General features: G+C 44.9%; 1 protein-coding gene across 1 annotated transcript in view; it reads left to right on the top strand.

Moving 5' to 3' along the window:
- The window catches only part of LOC126532133 (protein turtle-like), a 124,546-nt gene extending 117,557 nt beyond the window's left edge, over positions 1–6,989 (top strand). The window contains exons 12-14 of the mRNA XM_050179817.3: positions 12–142; positions 5,044–5,386; positions 6,256–6,989. Coding sequence (XP_050035774.1) covers positions 12–142; positions 5,044–5,322 — 410 coding nt within the window. The 3' untranslated portion in view covers positions 5,323–5,386; positions 6,256–6,989. The remainder of the gene's footprint in view (positions 1–11; positions 143–5,043; positions 5,387–6,255) is intronic.
- Positions 6,990–13,975: the final 6,986 nt, after the last annotated feature.

Here is a 13,975-nt window from a genome sequence, read left to right as displayed (position 1 = left end):
TTCTCTTTCAGCATATGGTTGCGATCAAGACGAAAAAGTAGAGTACGCAAAGGAGCCTCTAACAAGCTACTACACTCTTCCTGCTTCAACAAGGAAGGCTGGCGCAACCGAGTTTTCATGGAGAAACCACTGTACAAATAACGTAAGACATCCTGCACAATTTCTAAGAGCTGGCATTTTTATCAATTTCTTTTTGGGCTGAAAGCGCAGCTGGACAACCTGATGGGACCATGTGCACGATGGGAAAAAGTTCTCCCTTTTTTAGTTTTCTTTGCTGATTCACACGTAGGCTTTCTGGGCTTCATCAATTTATCTATAGGAACTAGAAGGCAACAGCTCTAAAAACAGGAGCGAAACTAGAGTAGACAGGCATTTGGTCCCGTTTTCAGCGCTGGTACCCTTCAACTTTTGGAATGCACCAACCAGTTCGAATCAATGCGCTTATGCAGTTCCATTTATCTTGCTCTTCATATCAATGGGCCATGCACCAAAAAAGACCAGAATGTCTAAGTTTCAATGAAATTTAATTCAGTTTATTTCGTTCTGATACAAGTAAAACCATGTGACCTGACGAGGATCTCAATTCTGCTGTTGACGTTCAGCATGCAGGTACATATCACATTTGATACAGGTATGTTTACAAGCATTGTTCACACATTATCCGCGGATTGTACTCACTATAATTTAAAATATACACGCACGTTTAACCATGCTTTAAGTAGTTCGCATGCGAAGAAGTGCACAACGATGTGCACTGCTTACTTTAATGACTTCCGTCTTCCGGAAGAATGGGCTTCCTTGTTCCTGTTAAAAAAATAGCCATCTATATAAGAAAGCGGCCCAACAATTTAAAACAATTTGCTTAGAAAAATGTTTGAGTAGTTATAGAAATTGACACATGCAGGGCTGTGGTTTGTAGACGCAGGGGGGCGTGGAACATTGGTGGTTAATTTTAGTGAGTTGTTCATGCTTATAGTATAAAACTCGCCAACAATGGTAGATAATGCACCAATACGTCTTTGTCGCCCCATATGTTACGTGATTTGTTTGTAAAATTTGCCCCAAATTTGGATAAAAGGGTAGCAGACGTAGTTCAACACGAACACATTTTTTATACCTGATCTCACCAAATATGTGCAGTGCAGCCGATGCTAAGGATCGGTTAAGCCAATCATGCACACCCGGCCACAAAATTTTACGGGCCACTGAATCTGAGAGAAAGCTTAATATTTCACCAGCATCACACGGAGCCTGGCGTTCGCATTTCCAGCCGCTGTATGCTAGTATGTAGGCGAACAACACAGCGATGCACTCTTTTACCGGGTACTTTTACAAGCTGCTCAGAAATTCGACGTTTTACGAGATCCCGCGGTTAGTAAAATTTTGTGGCCGCGAGTACGAGAGTTTACCGCGTCTTCCAGAAGATGGAGGAGGAATCGTTCGATATTCGGTACTAACCCTACGGTAGCGCTTCCATTCAGTCGGCGTCGAAGGGAGGATGATAGAAACAGATAATGGAGTAGCCGTTCTTCTGGTTATCTTTTCAGGTTCGCTGAATTGACCCCTAGGTATCACTGCTATGCACGTAGCTGGTGAGACGGAAGATAGTTTTATTTGAACCTCATTACTGTTGGCTTCTACCTTCTTCAAGGACTGCATTACACGCGCGGATATTGCGTCGTAATTGAATCGGTGGCGCCGAAAGACTTCCGTCAGGAAGTAACCTGGAAATTTTTCGCGCAGATGAGAGCAAATATGGGAGCTGCCGTGGTTACTTGTTGGACATGTAAAAATATGCTCACTGGGGAGTCTCATGAAGCGCCACGCAGTACGTGTTCTGATACTGTTAGCCCTGCCGCTTTAACCTGAATGTAAAAAGCTCGTGAGCAAACAGATTACTTTCAAATGATAAGTGTTGAATAGAAACGTGGACAATAGTTCATCAAGAAAGTATTTCGATTTCACAACAGTGCACCTGTTCATTTCACACAGGAGACGGCGGCATAAGCGACCTCATTTGTCACTTTTACGAGACCATGTAGTTTGTTAATTAGTTAGTTAGTTAGTTAGTTAGTTAGTTAGTTAGTTAGTTAGTTAGTTAGTTTGCTTGTTTGTTTGTTTGTTTGTCTGTTTGCTTGTTATTTGCAATTACCTCTTGTTATCTTGACGTTCTGATATGCTTCGCCCTATAGAGTATGATACAACGGCAAAGCCACCTTTGCCAGGGTTTACTGGTATGTGCATTATACCTATACATTTACCGAGGCAAGCGTGTACCGCCAACTAATCCCCCAGCTGCTGAGATGCCTGTCCTTGCCAAAAAAACACGGTCCCTTTACTTTAAGGCTTTTGTATGGGCTCTTTGATTAATACACCGGCAGGGTTCTGTGACATTATGTATATCAGGTGTGCCCAGAGAGGCGTATGCAAAGACCCATAAAAATTATCCTTTTTACTCAGGAGCCGCTGTAAAAAGGCGGAAGAGGCCAATTTTTAATATTTCGGCACGAGAAAGCTGTTGGTCACAGTAAATGGCACTCATGCAGTGATTGCTCACTGTGCCTCTGAACTGTGCTTTCCCATTCGTGAAGCAATCACTATGAAGTTGTTCTACAACATAAAGGAAGCTGGTCTGCCGAGGCAGATGTATGGGGGGGGGGGAGGGGGGGGTACCTATGCCATAGAGTTGCGAGCCGCAGTTTGGCCACCCCTGCTATATATCAGTGGAAAAATAAAGAAATGTACGTTCCAAATATCCTTAGCAAGCAATACATAATATAATTTGTTAAAAACGAATTTGCTGTGAAGTCTCAGAAATCTATAGCTTTAAGCTGATGACAAAAAAAATAATGATAGAAAGTCTACAATGTACAAGTGGCCATTACTTCCATTTTATAGAGCCATGAAAGCTTCAATGGTTCAGTTCAGTAATCGGTGCTACTAAATATGGCCTGTTCTAGCGGAAAGTGAAATACATTATACTCAGTTATAGGTGGCGCAGTAGGTCTGTCAGGTCACCGGTGGCCTTGAAATCAAGCGCCGCACTCGTCAGTTGTCCGTGGTCCAGATTCAATGGCCATGATAAGAAAAGGGTGCGGGTCTCTCAAAGTTCTCTAAAATGTTACAATGGGAGGCCATTTACGTTACTGCTAGTGTTATAGAAATAAAAAAGGCACACGGCCAGTCTATGGTGCATGACGTGAACTAGCTAGCGCTTAAATAAGAAGTGCCTACATTTGAAGACAGCCGCTGAAACACCATATGGACGAAGGCACAGATTCATCCGTTGTCGCTTAGCACTGGCACATGACAAGTTAGATAGTGCTATTCCACGGTCGCACAGAGTAGCTCTATATGCCTTTGTCTCGCTCTCGCTAGTACTGACATCAAGGCTAAATCTACAGGCAAGGCGTACACGTTACTTAGCCGCGTGCTGATTACCTGCCCGTGAGAAAGGCCTCGGTACCGGTAAAATAGGTCGTATAAGCACAGGGGCGCTATAACGCATAACTATTCCAAACTTTTCTATTCCAATTGTGCTATCAGCCCTCCACGATTGGTCAAAAACCTTTTTTGACCACGCCCACTTCGCCGGTCTGTCACGCGACGTCACGAAAACCGCGATACCTCCCCATCTGATATGATGTGTACACACTTATTATGCATGATTTCACAGAAAAAAGAAAAACAGTTATTTCTGATTCGACCGCTTTTCGCCATTAGCCCTCGGCTATTGGTAAAAAGTTTTCGGGCTGCACCCACTTCACCTGCCTGTCACGCGACGTCACAAAACCGCACAAACTCACCGCGTCAAAGTGACGTGTACGCGATAAAGATGCATTAATATGCCGAACAAAACTGAATTTTCTTCGGAATAGCCGCAGGCTGCCCGGTTCCGAAAGGAATAAAAGATGGCTGCCGCCGATCACTCAGACGCTGGCTACTCGCACCTGCCGGAGAGCATGGGTGTATTTGCGCATAATAAATCTTCTTGCCTGGCCGTGTAACGTTTTCGAGGCCTTTCGGCAGGTTTACCACGTCATTCTGCCAACTCTTCTTTGCTGAGGGCCAGTTTTAGCGTCATTCTTAAGATTCCGTTGCATGCCGCCGTGATTTTCGACCAGCCACCACAAGCTAAGTAAGAGAAAGCCGACCAATCGCACACGCCGGCACCACCCTCTTCATCCGGTTATCGATTTTCAGTGCACTGGCTCTGCCCCAGTGAATCCCTCTCCACTTGAGCGTTCTCCTCGCCTCTTGTCAGCCAATTAGATACGACAAGCCGCTCAGTTTAGGCAACGTTATTTGTTTTCCAAGCAAACAAAAGTGACCTCCTATGAGTGAGGAGAACGTTTGATTGGTCTATTCAGACAACCCTGCGGGTGTCCGCCCGGTGCTTGCGTCGGTGGTTACGCAAATTTGACGTCAGGAGATTGGAATAGAAACATATTGGAATAGTTTTACGTTATAGGGTCCCAGGTGCACAAATATACCTGTAAAACCGATGTTGCAGGTTAAGGGGATTATCAATGGGCCTAACTGTTTTTTCCAAGCTGGTTCGATGCGTTTCGCGATAACTAGACAATAAATTTTATGGATTACTTTTGTTCCGCTCTTATTCTACGCCTCATAACAGCAGCCTATTCTGCCGATTGCACAAATCAAGTATTACTAAGTCCAAGGGGGAAATCACGAGAATGAAAGTAACTGAAATTGAATTGTCATACTAGTCAGACCTAGCTCTTTCGTTATACTACTGGTAACGTCTTTTTTATTACTGTTATACTATAATAAATATAATATCTTCAGAAGCCAACACACAAAGACAACAAGAACAACATGGGGCAAATTACTTGTACTCACTGATTGAATTAAATAAATAATAAATTAGTGGCAATAATGGTAAACGAAAAAACAACTTGCCGCAGGTGGGGAACGATCCCACGGCTTCGCATTACGCGTGGGATGCTCTTACCCGTAAATATCAGGAATAGTAAATATAAGGAAAATAGACACCCTGCGCGGGCCGACTGCTGTTCGCAGGAGGACCAGCCGTTGGAAGCAGTGGGTGTGGAACTGCCGTTTCCAGCTGCTGCACGCCGACTGGGTCACGTGGGTTCCACTTCGAGCTTGCCTCGCCCGCAGCGATTCTACCTGGACCAGCTTTCCCCAGACGGCAGCGGCGCGGCCCACGTTGATTTCGTGCGCAGCGGTGTGCTGAGACCACTGGCCTCTGCGCACAGACTACCGCGTCGCTCCCGCAGCAACTTGGAGGAGTTCGGGCCTGTGCTCTCCAACGACTCGCTCGAGAGCACAGTCTGAAAGGGAGGGCGGAGAGTCCGCAGCGTCTTCAGCCCCGGCTCCTCGAGGGTGCCGAAAGAGTCGAGTACGATAGTTGTTTGAGACTTGCCCACTGCCGTTCTTTGCAACCACTCTGATTGTTAGGAAGGCAACAATTTTGAAAATGTGCTATTTAGACGGAATAACAATGAGGCAAGCGAAAACCTCAGAAAAGAGAAAGAGGATGTGGCCAGCGGCAAACATGTAACCGAACTTAATAAAGCGTCTATTTCCACAAGAAGAAACAAAAAGGGAAATAAACTGAATGAAAAGAATATTGAAATAATGAAACAAAATGAAGATGTAGGCTCGTAAGCGTAGCCTTCCTGTTACTGTATTGATATATTTTTTTTTAATTTTACGTTTATGTCGCCGTGCTTTTAGGCCTCTATTTTTCAATGTGACAGAATGACGCAAAGCATTTGCTCGCGCTTTGGTTTTAACTTTCCAAGGTTATTTTATACCAGAGTGACTTCTTCTGGAGAAACTTTCCAAACTGACTTCCGCGCTTTCGTGGTTAGATTCTTTTAAGCATAAGTACTGACATTTGACAAACTTCTATTTTATCATGGGATTTCGTCAAACTGACTGTCAGTATACTATATCGTGAAATATAGACACTGAAAGGTGGCGTGCTTTTTTACGCTGTTATGTTTTCTATTAGTGGCGCACTTGTTCTTAAGTTATTGACTCAAGAATAAAGGCGGGAACTCAGACCAAATCGCCCAATACGCTATCCTTATTCAAGAATAAAACTTTATTTATTGCGCGCTTGTCTTCGTCTATTTCGCTCGGTGAACAAACACATCTCTAAAACCGCGCCAGCGCACAATGTTTCTTGCATGTAACTCTACAAAACTCCTACGCGTTTAAAAAAAATGTCTTCGGTTCCTACAGAATTTTCTGTTCTTGCAGGAAACCAAGATTCTCCGAAGAATGTGCCTGTGCCAAGTGTACTCATACCAGGACGAAACAATGTCACGTCCCACACCACTGCTGTAGAAATGAGCATGAACAAATGTGGCTTGTTTTTCGCTTAGCGAAAACATCAGGCAGTGTCGTGAAACGTGATTGTTTAGCGCTCTAAGGCACCGTGTGGATTAGACTGCGCCATCCCAACGTGCTTCCCTACGATTCCTTCTTCAACGAGTGACGAGTACAGACGAAGATCAAGCAGCGCCCACTGTCTCCATCAAGTTTGTATCTCCTGTAAGAAAACATCGTATGTGCTCAGATCGTCGTGATCGCTGTTGTTATTTTTGTTTCCCTGAAGAGAACAAGGTGGGCTTCAATCCCTCGGAACTTTCCGCACAAGCAGAAGTCTACAACGGGATTGTTCAGCACGGGACTAAAGGCAGTGCGTAAGTGTGTCACTACTCCCCCAATTTAGGCCTCCGAGTAAAAGCTGTTCACCATGGTTACCTGACCATGTGGAAGAGTCGCCGAGACGTAATCAACCTGTCGTTGCCACGTGAACTGCAGCGCTCAACTGTTCGAGTGCAACCCAGACCTTCGGTGTTATTCGAGTACTCCCAGCAAGTGCCGCATCGTGACACACCTAGCACGATGTCTCTCGAGTGCTTTACCTCGTGCGGAAAAGTTACAGTGGTGAATAAAGTGATTTTATAACTTTTGGCACTGAGCCTAAATGACAGTGTACCCTGGTGACTCACTACACACTCTTTCGCCCCGCCCCCGTCCCCCCTTCCTACTACTCCCTTCTCCGTCTTCATTGCTTCTATTATATTTTTCATCACGTAAGCATTAAAAGCACACGTTGACGAAGAGAAGCGGGCTCACAATTGTCTCCGCAAAGGCACACAATTGCCACCCACTTGAAGAGAGCGAGCAGTTTGAGCAATTGAGCGAAATGCTCAAGCTCAAGCACGACTTTAAGTTAGAACGCATCAGAGCGAAAGGCTTCAGCCCTTGTTTGAATGCCCAACTTTCGACAGTTGACGCTCTGTGCGGTGGATCGATCTCCAGTGGCTCGACCTTGCTCAAACTGAGCTCAATTGGAAAAAAAGATCAAAGTAGCTTAAAGACAGCGATGTTAACCAGAGGATATTTCTCGTTAGCTACCCTGCACTGGGGTAGCTCATCGTGCATCGACTGCATCGTGCAGTAAATTTGTAAATAATACATGTGTAATTTACAAATTTTACATGTGTAATGCAGTTTAAAATATTGGTTAAACACTTTTGTAGCATTTAGGATCCCGATCCTTTGGCTGTGTTTGTGAGACGAGTAAAACGAATGAAGCAGGGTGAGGAAGGGGCTGATTGCTGCTACACAAATGGGGTAATAATGCAAATAAATTGGAAGCTTCTAGTTATAATTGGTGAAAGGATCGCGCAATGCAAGTCCATGAAGAACATGAGTGCTTCCAAGACCCAGTTGTGCCAAACTTAGAGAGAAGCTTGTTGTCTTCCGTAAGCTGGAACACTCCGTAAACTTTTTGTTTGCTAGTTTTAGCTTATTTAGCAATCTTAGCATGTTAAATCTGTAACAAAACAAGAAATGAATACAATCGCTTAATGTTCAAATATTGTTCCTGGTATAATGACTTTTTTCACCTGTGCAGGAACTTTGAAGCAGCAAAACCGACTCATCGCTAATTTCTTTTAGTTACTCAGAATAGTGAAAAACCACGATTTAATAAGTGTAAACTGTTGGTTTGAAGGTCCCGAAACCTCACATTGGGTTATGAGGGACACTTGTATACGTCAAGGCCCTGACGAAGAGATGTCTTGTTGAAGCGTTGGCTTCAGAGACAGAAAAAGCAGTAAAGAACGAGGAGTAAGTCACGACTGCTGTACCGCACATATTGCTTGCATGTACCGCTTGCTAGTGTAGTACGCGTTGGACAGTGCCTGACTGTTGTTTGTTGCTACCTGAGAACTGCATGATTCTTTAGATGGCAGGGAACGCTATTAAAGCGGGCTATGAATTTCGGGAATTTTTGAAGGACAAAGCCGTGCTTTCTTTTTTTTATTGACATAGAGGTTTCTTAACTACCTGTATTCATCTTCACGGTCGTATAGCGAGCGCCATTTGTGCTACACATCCAGCAGTGCTGCACCAACTAGCCAAACAGTCAGTCCTTTCGAACTCAAGATTATCAAGAACTCGGAAGCCCGTAACAGCTGTTTGCTGTAATAAAATAAGGAACTCAAATAACCAGAGGAGTCTGAAAAATCTTTAGTTGTATTGGTTGTGCTTCCCAATTCAGTGGTATTCGTACAGGAAGCCGACAAACTCGCGTTGGACGGAAGCGTCTCGGTTATTCTAAAATGAAGCGTTCCTACAGAATCGAGTTATTTCACAGCGTGCCTATAGTACTTGGGTGGAAAGCAACCATGGTCAAAACTATAACCATGGGTGGAAAGCACATCTTGGCGTACATATCCGATGTCCAGCGCCCGCTCTGACTCAGTTCCTGTGAAGTTTCACATAGCGCGTTGACGAAGGAGTCTGGCTACAGTTATCTTCCGATTGCTCAACTCACGAAACTCCGTGCTGTGCTGTTTCCTCTTGCCTAATGGAAAGCAGGCCCATCGATTTCGTTCCACAGTTTCTGCCACAGAGAAGGAACGCGAACAAAGCGCTGGCAGCAGCGGTCGTTGTTCGAGTGTGCGATAACGTCGTCCTGAGTCCCTCAGTCACCTTTGTTCCCCGGTGGGCCTTTCTCGATTTGCTACAATTAGAGTACCTCACGACATGTTCCAACGCTTTTTTCGGTTTTACGTGCCAGAACCTGCATGAGCGTTATAAGGGACACCCTACTGGATGGCTTCGAATTAAGTTTTACAACCCGGTGTCCTTTGGTGTGCACGTGCGGGCACCTACACGAGCGTAAATTTCTGCATCTCGCCCCCATTAAAATGCGGCCGCCGTGGTTGGGACTTGAACCTGCGACCTTGGGCCAAGCGGAGCAACCTAATAATGCCTGAGCCACCACCGGCGGATAACAAGCCAAGTTTAATAAATTTTTGGCAGCGTTACGTATAATAAACTAACTATTTATGTATTTAAAGCTACTGCACAAGACTTCTCACTGCCCATCAGCATCATCTGCATGGTTAGTGGCGTCACTCACTCAAGAGACCTTCAGAAAGAAAGTTTAGCACGTTTAACGTTCCGCGGTACACCTGTGAAGCACCCTCCCACCAAATTCCATCCCCTTAAAAAGCGCCTACAACAACGACAATACAATACAACTTTGCTAGTTGTGGCTGGTTTTCACAAGAATGGAGACAGCGTTAATAAATAACAGATCATAAGCACACCAAACATTACTTGGAGCCCCTATCGAACGTTTCGATGTCAATACGCTAATTACCTGGCTTGTCATCGGGACGCGTAGTTCGGTGCTGTATAGCTTCAGTGCCACTAAAATCCAGTAGCTTGACACCTACAATATTCCTCAGACAATATCTGGAGTTGCGGAGTTCTTTAGTCAAAAGAAACGCCTCACAATAGCTTCCTGCAACATAACATGTGCCACGAGATATAGGTTGAGAAATTTTCACAAACAGTGCGCATACTCTTCTCACGATAGCAGAGCACTAAAAGGTATTTCTGCCTACCCTTCATACGGAAGCCACAGACAAAGGCTCTTTTTTGAGACGAATCAATAGCCCCGTGTCACCGCCGTGTCAGTGGTAAAGCCAGCTCGAAGGCGCATTTCTGTCGAACCTCGTAGAAGAAACAGGTTGAAAAACGTACAGAGGTACAATATCTTCATATTGCGGAAACGGGCCGTGTATATATCCTAAAAAGTTTGGTGACATGTCACACTCGATGGAGAGGAAAAGATTGGAAATGCGAGGGGCCGAACGTTTACGAAGTGAAAGCAGTCCTTGAGTGTACAAAACGAAGAGGTAAATGCTGGTACAAAGCGAAGCTATGTGGACCACCGAACACGAATTTACCGCCAATCAACAATCATGAAGAATTCACACAGAATTAGGTATTTCTAAAAGCAACTCTAGAGATTTAGAATAAAATCAACCCGAGCGCAGAGACAAGCGATCTTTATTCAAACGTCGCCAAGGAGCAAAAATAGAGAGAGAGGGAGAACAGGAACAATACAAATAATGCAGATATTATTATTATTATTATTATTATTATTATTATTATTATTATTATTATTATTATTATTATTAATAATAATAATAATAATTTCTGGGGTTTTACGTGCCTAAACCACTATATTATTACAGGGCAGACCGTAGTGGGGGAGACTCCGGATTAAATTTGACCACCTGACATTCCTTAACGCGAATCCAGCGCACGGTAAACTCGCGTTCTTGCATTTCGCCCCCATCGAAATGCGCCCGCCGCGGAGGGTATTTGGTCCGCGACAGCGTGGTTAACAGCGTAACTCTGAAGCCACTACGAGGCCACATCGGGTTATGCAGGTCTAAGGCGCAAATCGGAATCTATATGAAGGAAGCTGTCGCGAAGGGCTTAAGGAAATGCTCTAAATTTTCCCATTTCATTCCTGCGTCATTGCCGTAAACTGCAGGTGCGCGTGCAAGTGCTCTCACGCACCCGTGCGACGCAATGGGATACACGCGGCGACCAACTGAAAGAGCTAGTTAACATTCGCACGATAGAAACATATGTGCGACTGTGGTTGGAGGATTAGAGCGTCAGGTGCGAGCTATTCGATAGCAGCCGCAGCGACACTCAGTAAAGTCCGGGAGGGTCTGCAAAGAAAGATTCGCTTTCAAAGAAAGTGAGAGAGAGACAAGCAGGCTCGCAAGTGAGATTTGATGTTAATGGAAACCATAGTGGCTGCGAAATAATTTAATCACGTCCTGGTGTTTCACGCGCCAAAACCATGATATTATTATGAGGTGCGCCATTTGGGGGACTGTAATATTTAGACCACCTGGGGTTCTTTTTGGAGCGTAGAATGCACGGTGCACAGACAATTTTGCCATTTCGCCCTAATCGAAGTGTGCCCACCACGGCCGAGATTTGATCCTGCGACCTCGCGCTAAGAAGTAGTAACGCCAAAGCCTTTAGGGAACCACAGCGTGTGCAAACTAAAGCAATTCAACGTTCTTACTAGGGACATTGGGAAACTTTCTCCGTTGTTTCTTTCGCTGTTGATGTCCCTGTAACAAAAACAGACTCAGACAGGCATGCTGCTTGGGCCAATACGCTCTTACGAAGTCCAGAATAGTGAGATAGTCAACGAGAACGAGCCAGAGAAAAGCAGGCCGTAAGGCCATCACATGTGTTAAAGTGTCGCAACTTTATTCGCAGTGAAACAGGCTTCTTGTTCGGCCATCCCCTCCTGACATTCGAGATGGTGTATTCACTGCAGAGCATGGACATCTTGCTGCGTAAACGTCTGACGATACCTTTTTTGCTTCTCAGTACAGTACGCCGCCACCACCGACAAAGATAGTCTGGGCACCAGATCGATCTGCTCCTCTTTCCACATCGGCTCTCGGGAAATCGCAAATCCACCGCCGACACCACGAAAGCTTTGAGCTGAAATATCGTTGTGGGCACGCATGCATGAATGGATGGATGGAGAGGTGAATGGATGGATGGATGTTATGATCGTCCCCTTTGGAACGGGCTGGCGGGTTGCGGCAGCAAGCTCTTGCTATTATACTGCCGAATGTTCTACCTAGGTTAAAAAAGAAAAAAAGAAAAGGAAAACAAAAACACGATGGATTCCCTTAACCAAATTTTCTGACCCCTTGTTGTGAACTTTATTTTTGTACGTCTCCGCTTTTTGTCGTTTCCCTACTTTTCTTCCACTAATCTTCCTATCGCATCTTACTAAACTCTATTGCGGACATCTTTACCTTGCCTTTGCTCTCACTGAACCCAAAGGCTTCATGGAAGCCAGTGGTGCCTAAATCAACCACTGGGCAGACATCTTCACATTCTAATAACACCTGCTCCATCGTTTTCCTAGCTTTACCACAGGAAGCACGTGCTTCTGCTTCCTTCTTATATCTCACTTTATAGGTGCGCGTTCTAAGGCATCCTAATCTCGCTTAGAAAAGTAATGAGCTTCTCTTTGAGATATTATAAACTGTTTCTTTCGTAATTTCATTTCTTCCTCATAAGTAGTTACTCACTGCAGGTATTTTTCCATTGCCGCCACCCATGAGAATATTTCAGCCTCTCTGGCTTTCCGCTTGACGTTCTTTGTTGCTGTGTTGCTCGCCCTACAGATCACGTACTTGAAGAAAAATGCTGAAAAATGCGACGAGAGCCCAGTTTCGGCAGAAGCTGCACTTATCAGCAGCCAAAAGACAATCGGTTTACTTCTTCTCGCTATCCCGTATCCGCAAAACGATGCGTCACACTGTCGTCGGGATCAAGGCTCCGCCGGTGGTGCGACCGCGTGGCCCAGCCTTGACTTGACGCGTTGCCTGCACCGCCGCCACGCAGTCGTTATGCGTGGAAAGAGAAAAACTCCCTCTCCTTGTTCTAGCAGTGAGCGCCCCCATCTGGTATACTCGGCTCGGCGCCTCCTGCAAAGAACGAGGTGAAGGCAGCGCCAGTATAGTTTTTATGGCTGCCACGTCGGACATCTCGGGGGGTCTCCAAGATTGGTTGTTCGCTGTCGCTGGCCTCCACTGTCAACACTGACGTCTTCGCCTCTGGACACAGTGAGAATGTAGCTGGGGTCCTAGACCGAAGGTTTCCGTTGGAAGATAGAAGAAGCCAAATACAACGCAGTAACGACTTGTGCAACTTCTTGCCGAATGTGTAAAATTTGCCGGCACATGTAAATAAAGACGCACATGCGCAAATAAAGGAAATCTGCAGCTGCGTGAAGCGGATGTAAATAGACTATATTATGGCAGCACACACCAGGCAGGTAACAAATTGAAGATTTGTGACAAAGCAAATTAGTTTACAAATAACTTTTTGGGACCCACACTTTCCCCGCAGCATTCGGGCTTGAAAACAGTGCTGCGGGAATTATAAAAACGCTATGCAAGTAAAAAAATAAACGCCGCGCACGTTCTTACCAGCGTATGTTTATCATGCTCTCAAGACTCGACCTACTCTAGGGTTCATAGGGAATATCTGCAGAAAGGTAAAGCAGAGGCCAGTTGCAACATTTGCCTCAATTCGTCAGTTAATTGTGCTATTATGCTCCAAAGGATATATCCATCCTTGAAGATAGAAATAGGGCTACAAATTTACTCAATGGAACATTAATAAATACGTTGATGAAAATGTGAGAACCCGTTTCGTTTGTAACCAGATTACACTGAAAAACACAATGAACTGCAGCAAACCCTTTGGAGCTATAGGTTGACGGCCCTAACAATAGAACATCATATTTACGGCATTAGTAAACTTCACCCCAAAGGTCTGCTTTTGAAGAAAGCAATCTTCTTCAATGATGTTGGCGCTGCGCAGGAATTGAATGATTCTCACGGGGTTACTTCTGCATAAGTAAGCAGCTCCTACCTGGCGAATACTCAAGCGCTTCAAGCGTGCCCGCTTAAGTTCCAGCATCAGTCCGCCATGAACTCGACAATATTGGGCCACCTGTACATGTACGTTTTGTGTAGTTTTTTTTTTTCGTGCTAAAGGAAGTTATCGTTACCGTCTTCATTACAAGTGAATCCCTGACCTCCAG

This window comes from Dermacentor andersoni, chromosome 5 (assembly GCF_023375885.2).
Source record: "Dermacentor andersoni chromosome 5, qqDerAnde1_hic_scaffold, whole genome shotgun sequence".
NCBI lineage: Eukaryota > Metazoa > Arthropoda > Arachnida > Ixodida > Ixodidae > Dermacentor > Dermacentor andersoni.
Note: the sequence above shows the minus strand (reverse complement) of the source record. Positions and strands in the feature narration are given on the sequence as shown.